The 19784-nt window shown below is 33.2% G+C and overlaps 1 protein-coding gene and 1 pseudogene across 1 annotated transcript; both read left to right on the top strand.

Annotated features, from left to right (window-relative positions):
* Window positions 1-257: 257 nt before the first annotated feature.
* On the top strand, window positions 258-1655 carry LOC127078973 (uncharacterized; annotated as a pseudogene).
* A 12251-nt stretch (window positions 1656-13906) lies between these two features.
* Window positions 13907-14825, top strand: LOC127084421 (protein BIG GRAIN 1-like B). The gene has a single exon (XM_051024865.1). The coding sequence runs from the start codon at window positions 13911-13913 to the stop codon at window positions 14823-14825; it is 915 nt and encodes a 304-aa protein (XP_050880822.1). The 5' UTR covers window positions 13907-13910.
* Window positions 14826-19784: the final 4959 nt, after the last annotated feature.

The following is a 19784-nucleotide window of genomic DNA, read 5'->3' as shown; positions in this document are numbered from 1 at the left end:
TGTTGATCTTTTAAAAGGTAAATTTTTTAATTTTAATCTTTATGAATTTATAATTTATTTTTATTATTGTAATAAGAGTAAAAAATATATTATTACCTTATTGAGCTTGAGATTGTGTTAATGACAGAAAATTTATTTTTAGAGTTTTGTAGTGTTTGTTTGAAATTGTTGTGTTTGTATCAATTTTATAGTATTATTATGAACTTTCTGAATATGATTTTAATTGTGATTTTTTTTTTTTTTTTTAGTAATAAGCAATGGAAAAATATTTTAAAAGAAAATCAACAGAGCAATCATCAACTCTTAATCCTCAAACACCTAATGAACGTCGAAGCCCCAAACTATATCCTCCCATGAAAAAAATGTTTTTGGAGTTTGAATTGGAAAAACTTCCTAACAATCCCGATTTAAGGCCCAAAATGTCATATTATCAGCCAAGTGATAGAGATGAAATTAGAAAATATTATTTGCAAATGGGTCCTTGTCAACCAAGAGAAATTATTTTTCCACACAGAAAACTTGGAGATACCTTTCGTAAGTTTAATTCGGATTGGTATTTAAAATATGGTAGTTGGTTGGAATATAGTCAAAGTGAGGATGCTGCATATTGTTTATGTTGTTATCTTATGAGGTCACATATTGAAGAACATAAAGGTTGCGGCGATGTCTTTATAACATAAGGCTTTACAAATTGGAAAAAAGTGAAAGGTTTCGAGTTCATCTTGGAGATGTAAATAGCTCTCATAATCAAGCATGGAGAGATTGTCAAGCTCTAATGAAAGAAAAGCAACACATTGAAGGTGTGTTGTGTAAACAATCTAATCAAGTAAAAGAGGACTATTGAATTCATTTGACGGGTATAATTGATTGCATTCAATATTTATTAGCGCAAGGTTTAGCTTTTCATGGTAATATGAGTCAATTTCATCAAGAAATAAGGGGAATTTTCTTGAACTTATGAATTTTCTTGTTAACCACAATGAAGATATTTATAAAGTTTGGAAAAATTGTCATGGAAATCTTAAGTTAACATCTCCTAATATTCAAAAGGATATTGTTAAAGTTGTTGTAACGGTCACTACTCAAGTTATACTAGATGATCTTGGAGATGATTTATTTGCTATTTTAATTGATGAATCTCGTGATATCTCAATGGAGGAGCAAATGGTTGTGGTTATACGTTATGTAAATAATGAAGGAAAAGTTATTGAGCGTTTTCTTGGTGTTGTACATGTTTCAAATACTAGTGTTCTAACATTGAAATCGGATTTGGATTATTATTTGCAAAATATGGATTAAGTTTGTCAAGGATATGTGGAAAAGGCTATGACGGAGAAAGTAATATGCAGGGTGAATACAATGGTCTAAAAAGCTTGATTTTAAAAGAGATTTTTTCTGTATTTTTTATTCATTATTTTACCCATCAACTCCAATTAGCTCTTGTGACATTAGCAAAAAAGCATTCTAAAATTGCTTTATTTTTTAATTTGGTTGCTAATTTATATAATGTTGTTGGAACATCATGTAAGCGTCGAGATATTCTTCGTGAAAGTCAAACTACAAAGATGAAACAAACATTGGAACATGGAGAAATCTCTAGTGGGCGTGGCTTGAATCATGAAATGACAATTAAGAAGGCGGGGGAAACAAGATGAAGCTCACATAATGGTACATTACTTAGTATAATTTATGTATTCTCTTCTATGATTGATGTGCTAGAAATGGTTGAGGAAGATGGAACAAATTTATATAAAAAAAGGTGAAACACTAATGCTGATGAATTATATGTAATCTTTTGAATTTATTTTCATCTTGCACTTGATGAAAATAGTTTTAAGAATTACATCTTATTTATCTCAAGAATTACAAAGAAGTGATCAAGATATTGTAAATGCTACAAAGTTAGTAAAAGTGTCCAAAATAAGGCTACAAGCTATAAGAGATAATGATTAGGATTCTTTGTTGAATGATGTTTCATTATTTTGTGAGCATAATGATATTGACATTTTAGATATGGATGACACTTTTCAACCGGCATAAAAAAAGTCAAAGAGAAAAATGGAGAAAGTATTTAATTTACACCATTTTCAAGTTGGATTATTTTATGAAGTGATTGATCGACAACTTCAAGAGTTGAACAATCTTTTTACAGAAGTGAATACTGAGTTGCTCCTTTGTCTAGCTTGTTTAAGTCCAAGAGATTCATTTTCTGCATTTGATAAGGAGAGGTTGATTCGTTTAGCTCAATTTTATCCTTCAGAGTTTTCTCAAGTTGAATTATTGGCACTAGATTGTCAACTTGAAAACTATTTCTTAGATGTATGCTATGACAGTGAATTTTCAGAATTATAGGGGATTGGTGATCTTTCTATCAAGCTCGTAGAGACCAAAAAAACATGTTGTGTACTCGTTGGTATATTTGCTTTTAAAGTTATCTCTGATATTACCGGTGGCAACTACAACAGTTGGAAGAGCTTTCTGTGCTATGAATATTATCAAGAAACGAATGTGAAATCGCATGGGTGATAATTGGTTAAATGATTGCTCAGTTACTTATATTGAGAGAGATATTTTTATTGATGTTGAAAATGAGAAAATCATTCAATATTTTCAGAACATAAAAAATCATAGAGAACAATTATAATTTTTATATTTATATTTTTGAAAATGAAATGTTATATTTATATTGACCCCACTACTCAAAATTTCTGGCTCCGTCCTTGAGGAACCACCTTTGTGGACAGCATTTTGAGATGTTTATTGATCGTGATATTATGAAGTATATTTTGTCCAGAAGGATCTAAACGTATGTTCGTAGAGATAAATGGAGTTTATAAAGAGTTATAACCTGAGTGGAAATGTCATCCTAGTAAAGCTAGCAATATGGTAGATGCTCTTAGCGGAAAATAAATGCTTTTAGCAGAATTGGTGATACTATAGCATGATCTATTGGAAGGACATTGAGACCTTGACCTACCATTCACATGGGCTTAGGAGGGAGTTATACTTATCCAGATGAGTATCACATTTGACCTGAGGGAAGCATATAGCAATCCCAATAGCCATTGCAAAATTTCAATATAAGGGTAACCACCCAAATTTCACTCGTGCAATCGAAGTAATTATTTTGTTAAATTAGAGGATGAGTCAGCCGAATGAGTCATAATTAAGAAGTGTAATCCTGAAGGGAGCTCATAAGTTTGATTTTACCATCTACCATAACTCTTCTAAGATGTATCAGGATTGGAAGAAGCATTTTAGAGTCACGGTATGGGAAAGGTTATTAATTAGGGAGATAGTCAATTGCATGGTATGCCGGTTAGTACCGTGTCCAATCGAGACCCGAAGTTTACTTCTAGGTCTTGGAGAGATTTTCATCTTAAAATAGGAAAACATATGAACCTTAGTATCTCAAATAATCCTTAATCATACGGATAAATGGAAATAACTATTCAAATCATCGAAGATATGTTGCAGGCGTGTATCTTGGGAAGTGGAGGAAATTGGAAGGACCACTTACCTTGTTCGAATTCTCCTATAACAATAGTTATCATTTGATGGTTTCGTATGAAGCTTGTATGAAAGAAAGTGTAGAACTCCTTGTATTGGTCATAAATTGGTGATAAAGGGACTCTCAGAACTAAGATAATCCAAGAAACCACTGAGAAAATAAGAGTAATTCAAGAGAAGATAAATAAGGCTCGGAACCGTCAGAAAATCTATGCGGATCGGTGTAAGAGGCATTTGGGGTTTGAAGATGGAGATCATGTACTCTTGAAGGCCACCTTGAAGATAAGGTTGAAGGGACCGTCCAACACAAATAAGTTGAGTTCGAGATACATTGGTTTGTAATAGATCATAAGTCGGGTAGGTGAAATGGCTAACTAGTTAGCTTTTCCACCTTCACTATTTGGTGTCTCAACTCAGTAAGTCTATTCTAAATTCGAATATGTGAGTGCAACTTTCTATACAAAATTATGAAAAAATAGTTTTTTATTATGATATTGGAAAGAAAAAATTGAGCATGACATTTTTCAGAAGCCTAAGAAGAAACTGGGTGGTAAATTTCCTGATAGGACATCTTGATTTATTAGAAATATGTTTATTGATGATATGTTGTTGCATTATTGTTTGAACTATATTATTGTGGCAAGGTTTTGGAATCACTCTACTATTACTGCACTAAGATGCAAATTTTAGTTGCAATTAAGAATGAGATTTCAATTAATTGGGCTTATATGATTTTGGAGCACATGACCTCTCCTAATAAGAATTCACATGAAATTACTTATGCTTTTTTCATCACTAAAATTTTTCAACATTTTAGTGTCAATCTTTTTAAGGAAGATCCAATGTCAATGGAAGATTGAGAGATTACTGTTCATATCTGCAACAACAAAATGGGTGTGATTTATAACTACAAGGAAAAGACCATTTAGTATCTTGATAATGCAGTTGAAATCCCTCCTTACCAATATTCATCCCGTCAACCATAAAATACTCCAACAAACAACAACTTTGACTAATTCAACCCTCCATAAAATGGATGTGGTTTATAACTACAAGGAAATGATCATTCGGTATCTTGATATGTGTTGTTTTATTATGCTTAATTACAGGATCTTCTTATGGTTTTGTTAAGTTAAGTTTCAGTTACTAATATGTTTTAAAGACTATGCTTTTTGTTATGTTAAGACAATATGTTTATGTTAAGTTTCTATATTTCTTGATCATTCTCTAATTTCTATAATTTCTCTATTTTTTACTTTCAATTATACTTTTTTCTTCTTTTTTATAATGACAAAGGGGGAGAAGATATTATAGATCTATGTATGCTTGTAATCTAACATTTTCAAAAAGAATCAAAGTTAGTATGATTTTTCAAAGTTATGGGGAGTTATCCAAGAATTTGATTCTAAGAGAAAGGGGGAGCATTATGATCAAAATTAATCTTCTTTGCTCATATGGTTGTCATCATCAAAAAGGGGAGATTGTGAAGAAAAGCTTTCAACAAGTTTTGATGAAGACAATATTTTTAAAGCTCAAATCACATTATCAAAGAAGAAGGAAAAATTGCTTATGATCATCAATCAAGATATATGAAATTCTTATCTTAGGCAACATTGAATATTTGATCTTGTATTTGAAAAATTCTCTTTATACTTTTTTAAAATATTTTTTCAAATGTTTTTACTAGCATTGGTTAAAAATTAACTATGATGCATTCATGAAGTTTTTGGATTTAGAAATTTTTTCAATAACTCTTACCTCTTTCAAAAATATTTTACAAAAACTCTGCATAATTTTCAATTCACTTGTGCCATACTTAAATGCTTTTTGAAAACATTCATATCATTCTATAAGCATTATTGAGCACTTAAAGAGTTTATGATATTGAACTTCCATATTTGAAAGAGAAGAAGTTCTTCATACATGATTTAGTTCATTAAAATTATTACTACTCAAATTCATTAATGTATAAACATCTTATTTTTTTCAGGATTGTTGGATATAGGATAATTTTCGGTGTTCTTTATTTTCCGTCTTTACTACTTTCATAATGGAGTAGAGAGAAAATTGATTGAGAATAAAAATGACACATAATTTCACTCATTTATTTTAAATATAATGATTCTGATTCATTCTCATGTTCTCACATAAAAGTATAATTATCATAGTATATATATATATATATATAATATATATATATATATATATATAATATATATATATATATATATATATATATATATATATATATATCAAATGACATCAAGATGTCAAATTTAGTAATATGACACCTCCGATAATACATTTCACCACAATCGATAATAAGAATCCTGATTAAATGTTAGCATCTTACACCATAATTGACAATATGAACAATGACGAAATATAACGACAAACTCTTTTATAATGAAAAAGTAGAAAATTATTGTTAAACTCTTACATGTTGGTGCAAAGGTAGAATAAAAGATGAATATTCTATTAAGAGAATGACGGCTACAAAAAAAGGATTAAAAGTTACAATGATTGACACCCTATTTATAAGCTAAAACTAGGGTTACTACAATAGGATAAAATACTAAAATACCCTCTAACAAACTTAGGGACTAAGAAAATAATATAATTTAAATATGAATTAAATCTAATAAAATCTAATACCATCCCTTAATTCATATTCCATCAAAACTTGTAACGCCAATTCCATCCCTTAATCTGAGAAATTGGTCAGTCTTGATAGCTTTCGTCAGAACATCTGCCAACTGCTTCTGAGTGCTGCAGTGTACAACTTCTAACACTCCCCTCTGAACTTGATGTCTCAGAAAATGATACTTGGTCTCAATGTGCTTGCTTCTCCCATGCAACACTGGGTTTCTGGCAAGATTGATTGCAGACTTGTTGTCAATCATCAGCTTCAGAGGTTTGTTTACTTTAATCTTCAGATCCTGCAATAGATTCAGAATCCACACAGCTTGGCATGCAGTAACAGCACCTGCAATATATTCAGCTTCACAAGTTGACAACGCCACAACAGGTTGCTTCTTGGAACACCAAGAAACGGGACCTCCCAGAAATTTGAATAAGTACCCAGACGTACTTCTTCTGTCAACTCTGTCTCCACACCAATCAGAATCTGAATAACTCAGAAGTTCTGACTCATCCTTTCTTCCAGAGGGAAATAATACTCCATACTTCAGAGTTCCCTTGATATACCTCAGAATCCTGACTGCAGCTTGGTAATGGGACCACTTAGGTTTACTCATGAACCTACTAATCATCCCAACTGAATAACAAATATCAGGTCTGGTATTGCACAAATACCTCAGAGAACCAACCAACTGTTTGAAGATTGTAGCGTCCACATCCTTTCCATCAGAGTCAGAGTCCAGCTTCTGATTTGTATCAGAAGGTGTGACAGCAATCTTACAATTCTTCAGTTCAAATCTCTTCAGAAGTTCTAATTCATACTTGAGCTGATGCAAAATAATACCTTTCTCAGAGTATCTGAACTCCATCCCTAGAAAGTATGTCATTTTGCCTAGATCAGTCATTTCGAATTCATTCATCAGAACTTTCTTGAACTTGGCTATCTCCTGTTCAGAACTTCCAGTCAACAGTATATCATCAACATATAAACATACCAGAGTCATATTTCCTTCAGAAGTATGCTGAACATAGACACCGTACTCCATCTCACATTTCTGAAAGCCTTGCTTCTTGAAAAAAGAATCAATCTTCTTATTCCAAGCTCTGGGCGCTTGTTTCAATCCATATAGAGCTTTGTATAATCTGTACACCATCCCTTCCTGATTCTTTTTCACAAATCCAGGAGGTTGTGACACGTAAACTTCTTCTTCTAATGGACCGTTCAGAAATGCAGATTTTACATCTAAATGCATCAGAGGCCAATTCCTGTTAGCAGCTATTGCAATCACCATTCTGATTGTTTCATGTCTTGCTACAGGTGCAAACACTTCAGAGTAATCCAGCCCAGGTTTCTGTAGAAATCCTCTGGCTACCAACCTTGCTTTATGTTTGCCAATTGAACCATCTGGCTTTAACTTCTGCTTGAAAACCCATCTGACGCTGATGGCTTTCTTGTCTTTTGGAAGTTCTGTTAGCTTCCAAGTCTTGTTCCTCTCTATAGCATCAAGTTCTTCTTTCATGGCCTTCAGCCAGAGCTTCTGCTTAAGAGCCTCTTCTGTACTTATGGGTTCAGAGTCTACTAACATGGCACACTGAATAACTTCTCCTTCAGAGTCTACTTCAGTGTCTTGCAGCATGTCAAATTCTGCATATCTTCTGGGGATGTTTCTGACTCTTTGTGGTCTCTGAACTTGTTCAGAGTCTTCAACTTCAGAGTTTCTACCTTCAGATGGTTGACTTCCTCCAGAGCTTTGACCATCTGAAGGTTCTGGCATATTTCCAGAGTCTGAATTGCCACCAGAATTTGGATTACCATCAGAGTCTGGGTCATCAGAGTCTGGATCATCAGAGTCTGGATCATCAGAGTCTGAAACATCAGAGTCTGGAACATCAGATTCTGGATCACTATCAGAGTCAGAATCAACGTCAGAGTTTACTCCAACCTCAGAAATTCTGAACTCTGACCTTTCTTCAGAAGTTCTAACATCAGAATCAGATTGAGACTTATCCCAATTCCAAACTTCTGATTCCTTCACAATCACATCTCTGCTGAATTCAATTTTATTGGTTTCTGGACAATAGAGCTTGTATGCACCTGTACTGTGGTACCCTATCAGAATCATCACTTTGCTTCTATCATCCAGCTTCTGTCTTCTGGCTTCTGGAACATGTTTATAGCAAACAGAACCAAACACCTTCAGATGACTAACACTTTGCTTATCTCCAGTCCACTTCTGTATTGGAACTATTTCCTTCAACTTCTTCGTAGGACATCGGTTGAGTACATACGTTGCGGTGGCAACAGCTTCTCCCCAGAGCTTCTGAGGAAGCTTCTTCTCCTTTAGCATGCTTCTCACCATATCAAGCAAAGTGCGGTTTCTTCTTTCAGCAAGACCATTGTGTTGAGGGGTATAAGGAGCAGTAACCTCATGCTCAATTCCATTCTCCTCACAGAACTTCTGGAACTCTTTGGAGTTATACTCACCTCCACCGTCAGTTCTAAGAATCTTCAACTTCTGACCACTCTGATTCTCAGCCTTCATTCTGAACTTCTTGAATTCATCAAACACCTCGTGTTTAAACTTAATAAGGGATACCCATGTCATTCTTGTGAATTCATCAACAAATAACACAAAGTATTTATTCCCTCCAATCGATGCTACTGGAAATGGACCACACACATCAGAATGTACAACTCCCAAGGCATGTTTTGCTCTTGGAGCAGTTTCTGACGCAAATGGCAATCGTGGTTGTTTTCCTTCCATGCAAACTTTGCATGACTTTTCAGGCTTCTTAATTGCAGGAATTCCATGTACCAACTTCTTTGAATTCAAATGTTTTAAGCTTCTGAAATTCAAATGACCAAATCTTCTGTGCCACAGCTCACTCTCCTTCTCAGCACTTGTTGCACTAAGACATTCTGAGTCTGCAGTTCTGACATTCACCTTGAATGTTCTATTCCTTCCCTGTTCTGACTCCATAATCAACTTCTGATTGCAGTCATACAGCTTCAGAAGATTGTCCTTCATGGTAACTGAAAAACCTTTCTCAATTAATTGTCCCACACTCATCAGATTGCTTCTGATGCCAGGTACATACCACACGTTCTGAATCAATGCTGTTTTCCCATTGTTCAGAGTCACTCTGACATTTCCCATACCTTCTGCATTAAGATATTTGTCATCAGCACATCTGATCTTTGTCCTCTTTTCAGAGTCAAAGTCAACCAGCCATTTCTTGTTTCCAGTAAGATGATTTGAACAGCCAGTGTCCATATACCACCAGTCTATCAGATCCATATCACCAGATTCAGAGGCCATTAATAGCACAGATTCGTCATCAGAACTTCTGGCTATATTTGCTTCTTCTGATTTTCTCTCCTTGTTTGACCAACAGTCTCTAGCAAAGTGACCAAACTTCTTACAGCAATAACATTGGATTTTCTTCTTGTCATACTTCTCTTTTCCCTTCTGAGCATTCTTTTGTCTATCAGAGGTTGAGCTTTCTGACTTCTGACCACCATCAGATCTTCTCCTGGCTTCTGACTGCTTCTGATACCTCCTATCAGAAGTTACTTTCAGAGCCTGCTGCTCTACTTCCCTTTCAGAAGTTCTCTCAGTCAAACGCAACTCTTGCGCTTCTAGACTGCTCTGCAGCTCTTCAATTCTCATGGTGCTCAGATCTTTGGAATGTTCTATTGCTACCACGATGTAATCAAATTGAGAGGTAAGGGATCTCAATACCTTCTCCATGATTGTTTCTTCAGAAAGAGTTTCTCCACACGCTTTCATCTCATTAGTGATCAGAATCACTCTGGAGATGTATTCAGAAACTTTCTCATTATTCTTCATGTTGAGATTCTCATATTGCTTTCTTAGGGACTGAAGCTTCACCTTCTTCACTGATGCGTCACCACCGTAACATCTAACCAGTGTGTCCCACGCAGCCTTTGCTGTCGTTGAATCTGCAATCTTCTCAAACACGTTTACATCAACACATTGATGAATGAAGAACAGTGCTTTCTGATCCTTCTTCCTTACTTCCTTCTGCGCGTTTTTCTGTTCATCTGTCGCATCTGCTGCTACCTGAACATAACCATCAGTGACAAGATCTAGAACATCTTGAGCACCGAACAGTACACGCATTTGGATCATCCAACGATTCCAGTTTTTACCGTCAAATACTGGAAGTTTGGTGTTCATGTTGCCGTTTCCGTTCATCTTTCTACCTTGCACAATACACTCAGATTTCTCACACAGTGTTTCCCAACCCACAGAATTAAAATTCTGATCAGATTTTGTTCAAGATTCAACACGAATCTAAGAATCAAAATCAAACACACAAGACCTCACGTTCACTCGTGTTTCCCGTGTTTCCCAATGAATCTGAACCGGAGCTCTAGATACCAATTGTTGGTGCAAAGGTAGAATAAAAGATGAATATTCTATTAAGAGAATGACGGCTACAAAAAAAGGATTAAAAGTTACAATGATTGACACCCTATTTATAAGCTAAAACTAGGGTTACTACAATAGGATAAAATACTAAAATACCCTCTAACAAACTTAGGGACTAAGAAAATAATATAATTTAAATATGAATTAAATCTAATAAAATCTAATATTACACTCCAAATACATTTCACCACTCTTGTTAACATTGACGATAGTGAAATGTCTTTTAATAAATAATTAAAAAAATATTCAAAAATAAGTTATTACTAGGACCAGTGTAATATGGTTTTACGTAGTAGTGTTCATATTCTATTTAAAATACGTCAATTTTATTATTTTTTTAAGTGAACAGAAAAGAATTTACTTAAAAAAATTAAATTCATTTAAACAAATAAGGAAAAATTATTTTGTTATTAAGAATCATGATTCCTTAACAAAATATTTAGAATCACGACTTTTAATATGAAGAATTATGCGAGTCATTAGAAAAATTGTGAGGTGACTATTTTATTTTAGATTTAATCTATATATATATTTCTGTATATTAATTTTATAGTTTATTTTGGTCTTTTAATTTAAAAAATATTATATTAATTTTTTAAACATTCAAAACACACTCATTTTGAATTATTAATGATAAAATTTAACGATCAATTTTTTAATTTTTATTGTTAATTAAACAAAAATAATTAATATAATATATTTTTGAAGAATTTAGAAATCAATATTATTTTTTGAATTTAAGGGACCAATGAATCCTAGATCAATGTATATTATGTGAAGAAGATATTATGGTTTGATAATATGAAATTTATTTGAAAGAAAATTATTTTTAATAATAATTATCTGAATCACTAATGGTCATTTAATAATCATTAAATTAGAATGAAACAAAAGGTTAAAACAGAGTGTAATTATTTATGTATATCATTAGTGTAATTCAATATATTATTAAATACAATTTGTCAAATTCTATATATAAAAAAGAGTAAATATCCAAATCTCTCTTAATTTTTTTATCAATTCAAGTCTGTTTACTGTTTATGCTTGAGCATATTAGGCTGTACATTTAATGATGGTCTTATCAGCTTAATTGCAACTTTTGTTTACACAAGCTTAATTGCAAATTAAAAGTTTAAAACCTTCTTTGCGTACCTGCTATCCTTTTAATTTACACCTACCATAAATATTAAGTATCTTCCTCTTATATTCTAATTATGTTGATTTATTATTTATTTTTATACCATTAATAAAAACATTACTAAGTAAGTCATGACATTAATTATTCTCTTTTTCACATAACATTAATTATATATTTTTAATTTATATATAACATTAACAAATCAGTGTATAATTTGAGATAAAAAAGCAGGAATGATTTATTTGTAAAAATATTTTTTTGAAATACGTGTATTTAATTTTTTAAAAACTTAAAGTATTATTTTATTCTACATAAATTTTCTAATTGAAGTATCTTTAACTTGTGTCTTAAGGGCACAAGTTAGCAAGACCCTTTCATATTGGTTATTGATTAATGCTAACATGTGTCTCAAGGGCACAAGTTAATGATTTATTTATAAAAATATTTCTTTGAAATACGTGTATTTAATTTTTTAAAATTTAAAATATTGTTTTATTCCACATAAATTTTCTAATTGTAGTATCCTTAACTTATGCCTTAAGGGCACAAGTTAGCAAAATACTTTCATATTCACTAATGCTAACATGTGCCTCAAGAGCACAATTTAATGATTTATTTGTAAAAATATTTTCTTGAAACACGTGTATTTAATTTTTTAAAAGTTAAAATATTGTTTTACTCTACATAAATTGTGCCTTAAGGGCACAAGTTAGCAACACCCTTTCATATTGGTTAATGCTAACATTTGTCCCAAAAGCACACGTTAATGACTTATTTGTAAAAATATTTTCGTGAAATACGAATATTTAATTTTTTGAAATTTAAAATATTAATTTATTTCACATAAATTTTTTAATTATAATATCTTTAACTTGTGTCTTAAGGACGCAAGTTAGCAAACTCTTTCATATTTACGATAAAAATACATTTACACATTTAAGAACCTTGGATATCCGCTGAGAAATTAAATTAATCCACCCAAACAGGTTGCAAATGGAAAAGTATTCGAGCGCGTATGTCCCGCGGTTATATTTAATCACCAAATTCCTATTAATTGAAATCTTTATATTTTATTTATAGGCTCATAAATAGAAAGAAATAAGGAAACAAAAGATACATAATAATTTTAGAGAAAGTTTGTGGTCTATTATAATTCAATCAGATTTGAAAGATTAACCTCTATAATTATGTGTAAAAAATACTTTATTTATAAAAAGATAGTATAAGAATAGTTATGGTAACTATTAAAATTTGTTTCCTTAACTCATTCTCTAAATTACTCCCAACAATTAAACCATCATTTTTTATACTACCTTCCTTCCTTTTTTATTATCATTTTAAGACTGTTTTCACTTTAATTATAACTAAACAAATATAGTACATTTGATTATTTTAAAAATATGAAAAATGAAGTTTTAATTTTAATCTTTAAAAAATTGCGAGACTCAATTTAAAAATAAAATTAGCTTTTAATTAATAAAAAAATAATTTATATATTTTTTTCTTTACACTTTGTTTTATTCATGAAGTAAATATAAGGGAAATAATGTTAAAGAAGACAAAGTTAAAAAATAGAAAATCAAACTATTTTCTATCCGTTTGATATGATACAAAAAAAATAAAAACATAACGTTAAAAACAACATAAATTTGTTCAAGTTAAAATAAGTTAAAATAAAAATAATAGAAAAATAAATTAAAATAGCCAACGCAATTAAAGACAAGCTATAAATAATTTGTCAAAAATTTATTGTACTAATAGTTATGGTTAAAATGGACACAGTTATTATCTTTTTAATTTTTTATTTATTGATAATCAAATCCTTTGAATTCTTGCAAGAAAGGAATGCCACGTCGGCATAGGCCAGTGTGACAAATCCTTTAAAAACCTTTCATATCTTTCTTTCCCATTCATTTTTCATTCTTCTTCAAAACTTCAAAACTTGCCACTATCTTCTCATTACTCATTTCACAAACATGTATAACCAACCTGAAACCCCCTCTTTCTCTTCCTTTGTTCTCGACAAGATTCTTCGTACCATTGACGAAGAAGATAGAAAAAATTCCGATAAGAAATTCTACACAGAAACAACAGTTAACAAAATGAGAAAAATCAATACTAAATTCTATAGATTCGATGAAGATGAACCAAATCTTCGCCTAAAAATGCATCATGATCGTGATGAAGATGTTGTGTTCTTCAGTTCCACTCCAAGCTCTTCAGGTTCAAGTAGTTCCACTCCAAGTTCTTCAGATTCAAGTTCTGTATTATTATCATCTTCCTCCGATGCAGAATCGATCTACAGAGCTAAATCTCTAACTCCGTGTTTCGCTCATGCCAAGCCTAAGCCAGTGATTGCCAGAGACGAAGGAATATTCATCAAACCAGAATCCAAATCCAGAGCGATGAAGCTTTACAACAATCTCCAAACGGTGAAGCAACCAATCTCACCAGGTCGAAAACTCACAAGTTTTCTCAGCTCACTGTTTATAAACACGAAGAAAACAAAAACTGTTTCCTCTTACAAAGATATGAATGCAGAGAGAAAAGGTAAATCGCAACAAACTTCAAGTCGCTCTTCAGCTTCTTCGTTTTCGCGTTCTTGTTTGAGTAAAAACATATCTACGTCAAGAGATAAATCACATAAATCACATAATGGTGCTAAAAGAACAGTGCGCTTTTGTCCAGTAAGTGTGATTGTTGACGAAGATAATCGAGTTTGCGGTAACAAATGTTTGCATGGAGGAGAAGAAGATTTAAGTCTAACTGCATTGTCTGTTTCAGCAGCATGCAAAATTGGACGATCAGTGAGTAAGAAGAAAGAAGAAGAGGTTTTGAATATGAACAATAGAGTGGAGGATGTTTTAATAGAGTTTCATCTTAATCGGAAGCTTTTGAGAGATTACTCTATGAGAAAAAATGAGAAGGATGATGGTGACATAGCACGTTGTTCAAGTTCAGATCTTTTCGAGCTAGATCATTTAGCATTGATCGGAAATGATAGGTATTATTATGAGGATTTGCCTATGTTTGAAACTACTCATGTTCGATCTAATAATCGTGCCATTCTCAATATGTAATTCTAATTTTAATTACTAGAACCTTAGTTATTTTGTCAATTTCTTCAGTTCTTCTTCTTAGGTATTAATATTAATAATAATAATAATAATAATAATAATAATAATAATAATAATAATAATAATAATAATAATAATAATAATAATAATAATAATAATAATAATAATAATAATAATAATGCATTGTTTTGTTTTGTAACTCTCATTCATAATCAAAATCTTATATACTCATTATTTGTTATTTAATTTTCGTTTCACATTTTGAGTAATGTTTAGTACTCTATTTAAAATTTTATCAATTTCACTATCATTTTAAGTAAATAGAATATATTTTAATTCAAAGAAAAAAATGCAAAATTTGTTTAAAAATAAGAATCGTGATTTTTTATTGAAATGTTTAGAATCGCATTTTTTTTAATTATGAAGAAGTGGTAGAATTAAAGTATTATGATTTAATAAAATGAAATTTCATTGTTTCAAAAAGCAAGGAGATTATTTTTAGTAAAAATTAAGGAGTTCCTTATTGGTATTTTTTTTAGCAACTCAAAAGTATATAAATAAAGAAGAAGGGACACTATCAATCTAGCTAATTAAGTATACGATAGTTGATTAAGGGAGGTAGTTAGAATATTTTCTTATTTCCAATTTTATCCTTGTAATGTATAGGTATATATACGGTCCATGTACTCACTTTGTATGTATGAAAATAAATTGTTCTTCGATAGCAAAACTTTTTCTTCTTTAGTTGAGTTGGGCTTGTTACATCAACATGGTATCAAAACTCAATGGGATCAGAAGAGTTTTTTCGATTTTGCAATAAACTCTACAAACTCCTACTATATGCATCCGAATGAAAGCCGTGCACTTATTCTTATTGCTCTTTCATTTGACAACAAAAACTACCACACGTGGTTATGCTCAATGCACATCACGTTGATTTCGAAGAACAAGGAGAAATTTGTTGATGGTACGTTTTCCAAACTACTGGTCCTCCATTTGCTCAATGGACTCGCTGCAACACTGTTAGATGCCCAAGTTTGTTTATTTGAGCTATCAAATGTGGGCATCTTTCACTCTTTTTTGTCGAAAAAGTGTTCGAAACCGCCCTTGCTTTTGTTGATTTGCAATACTATGTGAAATGATCTTGGTACCTTTAATTTGTGTGTTATTGTGTAGGAATTAGGCATGAAAGAGTAGAAAACTAAGGCACAAGAAAGATGGCAAAGGAACCAAGAAAGAAAGCAAACATAAGCAAGCTCGCTAGGCGAGTGAGGTAGCGAAGTATTCGCTAGGCGAACACGCAGCGAGATGCCAGCGAACACTCCCAGACTTGGACAGAACCAAAAAGATCAAAAATCGTTGTGGCGAGGGAAGTAGCGAAGTATTCACTAGGCGAGCATCCAGCGAGCAAGTAGCGAACACTTCCAGTAGCAAAAACATCAAGACTCGCTGGAGCGAATGAGAGAAGCGAGGGCTTCGCCTAGCGAAGGATTGTTCGCCTAGCGAACAGATGCAAACTTGTCTGGGATGATTCCTTTGGACGCAGGCTCTTCTGCTGACTTATTTTGGGGCTCGCTAGGCGAACCATTCTGCTCGCCTAGCGAGCATGACAGCTTAGCAACCATTTCTATAAGTAGTATTGGCTACTTTTTGAAACAGATTTTTTTTTTATCATCTTTTTACTTTTTTTTTTGCTAAGAGGTGATTTTTGTGCCCTAGAAACCCCATTTCTCATTCTTCTTCTTCTCTTAACAATATTTTACAAAAAGAAGGTGGATTCCCATCCAATCTCGATTCTTCGACTCGGATGTTGATCAACCTTCTTCCGAAACTTGTTATTCAAGCTACCATGAAAATAAGTAGCTAAGTCTTTCATTTTGTCAAGGTTAGATGTAGATGATCATAAGCTTTGTATGTATATGGGTTGATCTTCATTTGTAAACTCTTTGATGATGAATGTATGGTGAAAACCTTATTTTATTGGTAACTCTTTGTGTTGGTTTATTATTGAAAGGTGTTTTCCAACTCTTGACCTAGGTTTTCATCCATCCTTGTTCTTTAGCTAGAGATAGTTTAGAATGAGTTTGTTCACTAAAAAGTTAAACCTAAAAGTTGTCATTTTGATAGATTGTGTGAGAAATCAACAATGGATCAAAATGGGAAAAACCATAATGTGTGTTAGAAATAAACACATTGGGAGGATTTTGTGAATGTGTTTATCATCTAATGGAGTTTATGAGTTTTGTTTGATCGAACATACGCATGCAAAGTGATCGTCGAACCCTAACTTTGACAATCTTTCTCAAATCGTAAAACCAAAACTTTTACCGTAATTTCTTACTTTTTATGCAAGCTACTGTAACCGAAAACTAAAACCCCCTTGTTACTATAAGTTAAGAACTTAACAACTGTCGAACGGCGGCAATATCACATAATCCCTATGGAGACGATAACAAATCCCGATACTCTATCCCTGTTCTAACAAAATGGCGCCATTGTCGGGGATTGTGAATTGATATTGCGAGCATCGCAATAGTTGCTGAATTTTTAACTTCTGAATTTTTGACTTGTGCTTGTTAATTTGTTTGGTTTAGTGTGCAGCTTTCGTTTATGCGAGGGCAGGTTCCTGAGGACCAACTTCTTTTTGATCCCGAGATCGAAAGAACCGCAAGGAGACTGAATAGCAGAACAAGTTGAAGGAGACAACAAGCTAGACAACGACAAGAACAAGGAGAAGGTTCTTCTACAACACACCCACCACCGTTCACACCTATCATGGATCCACCACCACCACCGCCCGTTTCCACACCATGTGTCAATAGTCCGAGGAATACAGCTCAGTTTGCCAACCATACAGGAAGGCAAGCCGAGATGAAGACGGGAACTCTTAACTTGCTATACGGAAGTTCATTCACCGGAATGGACCATGAAGACCCCTTTGCTTTTCTCACCAAATTTTACGAGATAGCATTGGCAGCCTGAGTTGATCAAGCTCAAGAGTTACCGTTGTTCAAAAGACTACTTCCTCATGCTTTGCTCGGCAAAGCCAAAGATTGGTACTTGGATCAAACACCTGCAGTCATGACGGATTGGAACGTGTTGGAAGAGAAGTTCATTGAAAGATTTTTCTCCCACAACCGGTTCATGGAATCCAAAACGGCTATCTCCGTGTTTTCGCAAGGAGCCAACGAATCATTGAATGAGGCATGGGAAAGATTTAAATCCATGCTTCAAAAGTGCAAAGGGCATGGTTTTGACGAATTGATGCAAATCCACATTTTCAAGAATGGCCTTCAACCTAATTGCAAGACTTTATTGGATGCTACCTCGGGTGGTTCTTTGTTGTCTAAAAGCGCCGCCGAAGCTACCGATATCATTAACTGTATGGCTCTAAATGACCTCCAAAGTCAAAATAGAGGCAACACTTTGAAGAAACCGGGAGTGCTTGAACTTGGGACAAACGATGCTATTCTTGCCCAAAATAAACTCATTTCACAACAAGTTGAACTCTTAACTCAACAAATAAAAGAGTTGAAAGAGCCTTCAAAAGCTAAACAAATAGCTTGTTGTGAGTTTTGCATGGGTGATCATGACACCGGGTTTTGTCCACCTCCCGGGTTCGAAGAGGTGAATTACATGGCGAACCAACGAGACTACCAACCGAGGCAACAACAACAACAACCGTATCAACAACATCCTCAAAATCAACAACAACATTTTCAAGGGAATCAAGGGTTCCAACCAAGGGCTAACTATCACCGTAACCAAGGTTATGGGGGTGGTACTTCTAGCCGTCAAAATCCTTACCAACCTCAACAACCGCCGGTCGTGACTTCAAAGTTAGAAGAGACATTGGCACAATTTATGCAATTGTCGATGGCTAATCAAAAGAGCAATGATGCGGCAATCAAAAATCTCGAAACTCAAGTCGGTCAACTTGCTAAACAACTAGCGGAACAACTGTAAGAACAAAAAGTGTTCTACAACAGACTCCATGATTTTGATGATAACAAAGGATGAAACCAAAAATGGCACCCTAACGAAAAGTTTCTAAGTGTGCAGGGTTCTATAGAAAGAAGAAATAAATCTGATGATGTCATCAGATGCAATACAAGATCAGATGCAAAATCTCAAGTATCAGAAGCATCTAAAGTGGAATCTCTTTCAAGAAGCTCTGACTCTGGACAAAACTACAAAGTATCAGAAGCATCTGAATATGAAGTAAAGTCTAGAAGCTCTGACTCTGAATTAATGCCTTCTGTAAACTCTGGAAGTTATCAGCGCCATCTGAACTTTCAAGAAATAACATCAGAAGCAAGATTCTCCAGATACACAAAGACTCTAATCAGAATTGTTAATCATGATGAAGTAACGTTTAAGCCAAGTTAAAGTTCTGCAAATGGATTTCCTCAATTAGAAAGAGACGTTAATCTCCACTTCCAAGAGAGAAGATACTACTTGTGGTAAGTAGTCACTTCTAAGAGAAAAAGTCTACTGCAGAAGCTATTAATGGAATGGCGTAACTACATCTCAATATCCAACAGATTCAACTCTACTTCAACTCCTATAAATAGAGAAGAAATCTCATTCAGTAAGCAAGAAATCAACTAGCCAAAACTATACTGAAATTATATCACGCTCAAGAAAAACATCTTTGTTCTTCAAAGAATTTCACTAAGCTTTTGCTTATCAAGTGAAAAATTTGTTCTTAAGTTTGTAATATTTGCTTTCTTAGAAGCACTCTAGATTACACATCTTGTATCTAATTTTTATTTGATTTCCTCAAGTGACTCTTGGTAGTCTGTAGACTTGAGAGGACTAAGAGATTTTCTTCTCTCTTAGGGGTTGTTTGTAATCTTTCAAGATTAGTGGATTAAGTCCTTGTTGAAGGCGAAATCACCTTGGCCGGGTGGACTGGAGTAGCTTTGTGTTATAAGCGAACCAGTATAAAATCATTGTGTG

Source organism: Lathyrus oleraceus, chromosome 5, assembly GCF_024323335.1.
Source record: "Lathyrus oleraceus cultivar Zhongwan6 chromosome 5, CAAS_Psat_ZW6_1.0, whole genome shotgun sequence".
NCBI classification, from domain to species: Eukaryota; Viridiplantae; Streptophyta; class Magnoliopsida; order Fabales; family Fabaceae; genus Lathyrus; species Lathyrus oleraceus.
This window is presented reverse-complemented; position numbering and strand designations above follow the sequence as displayed.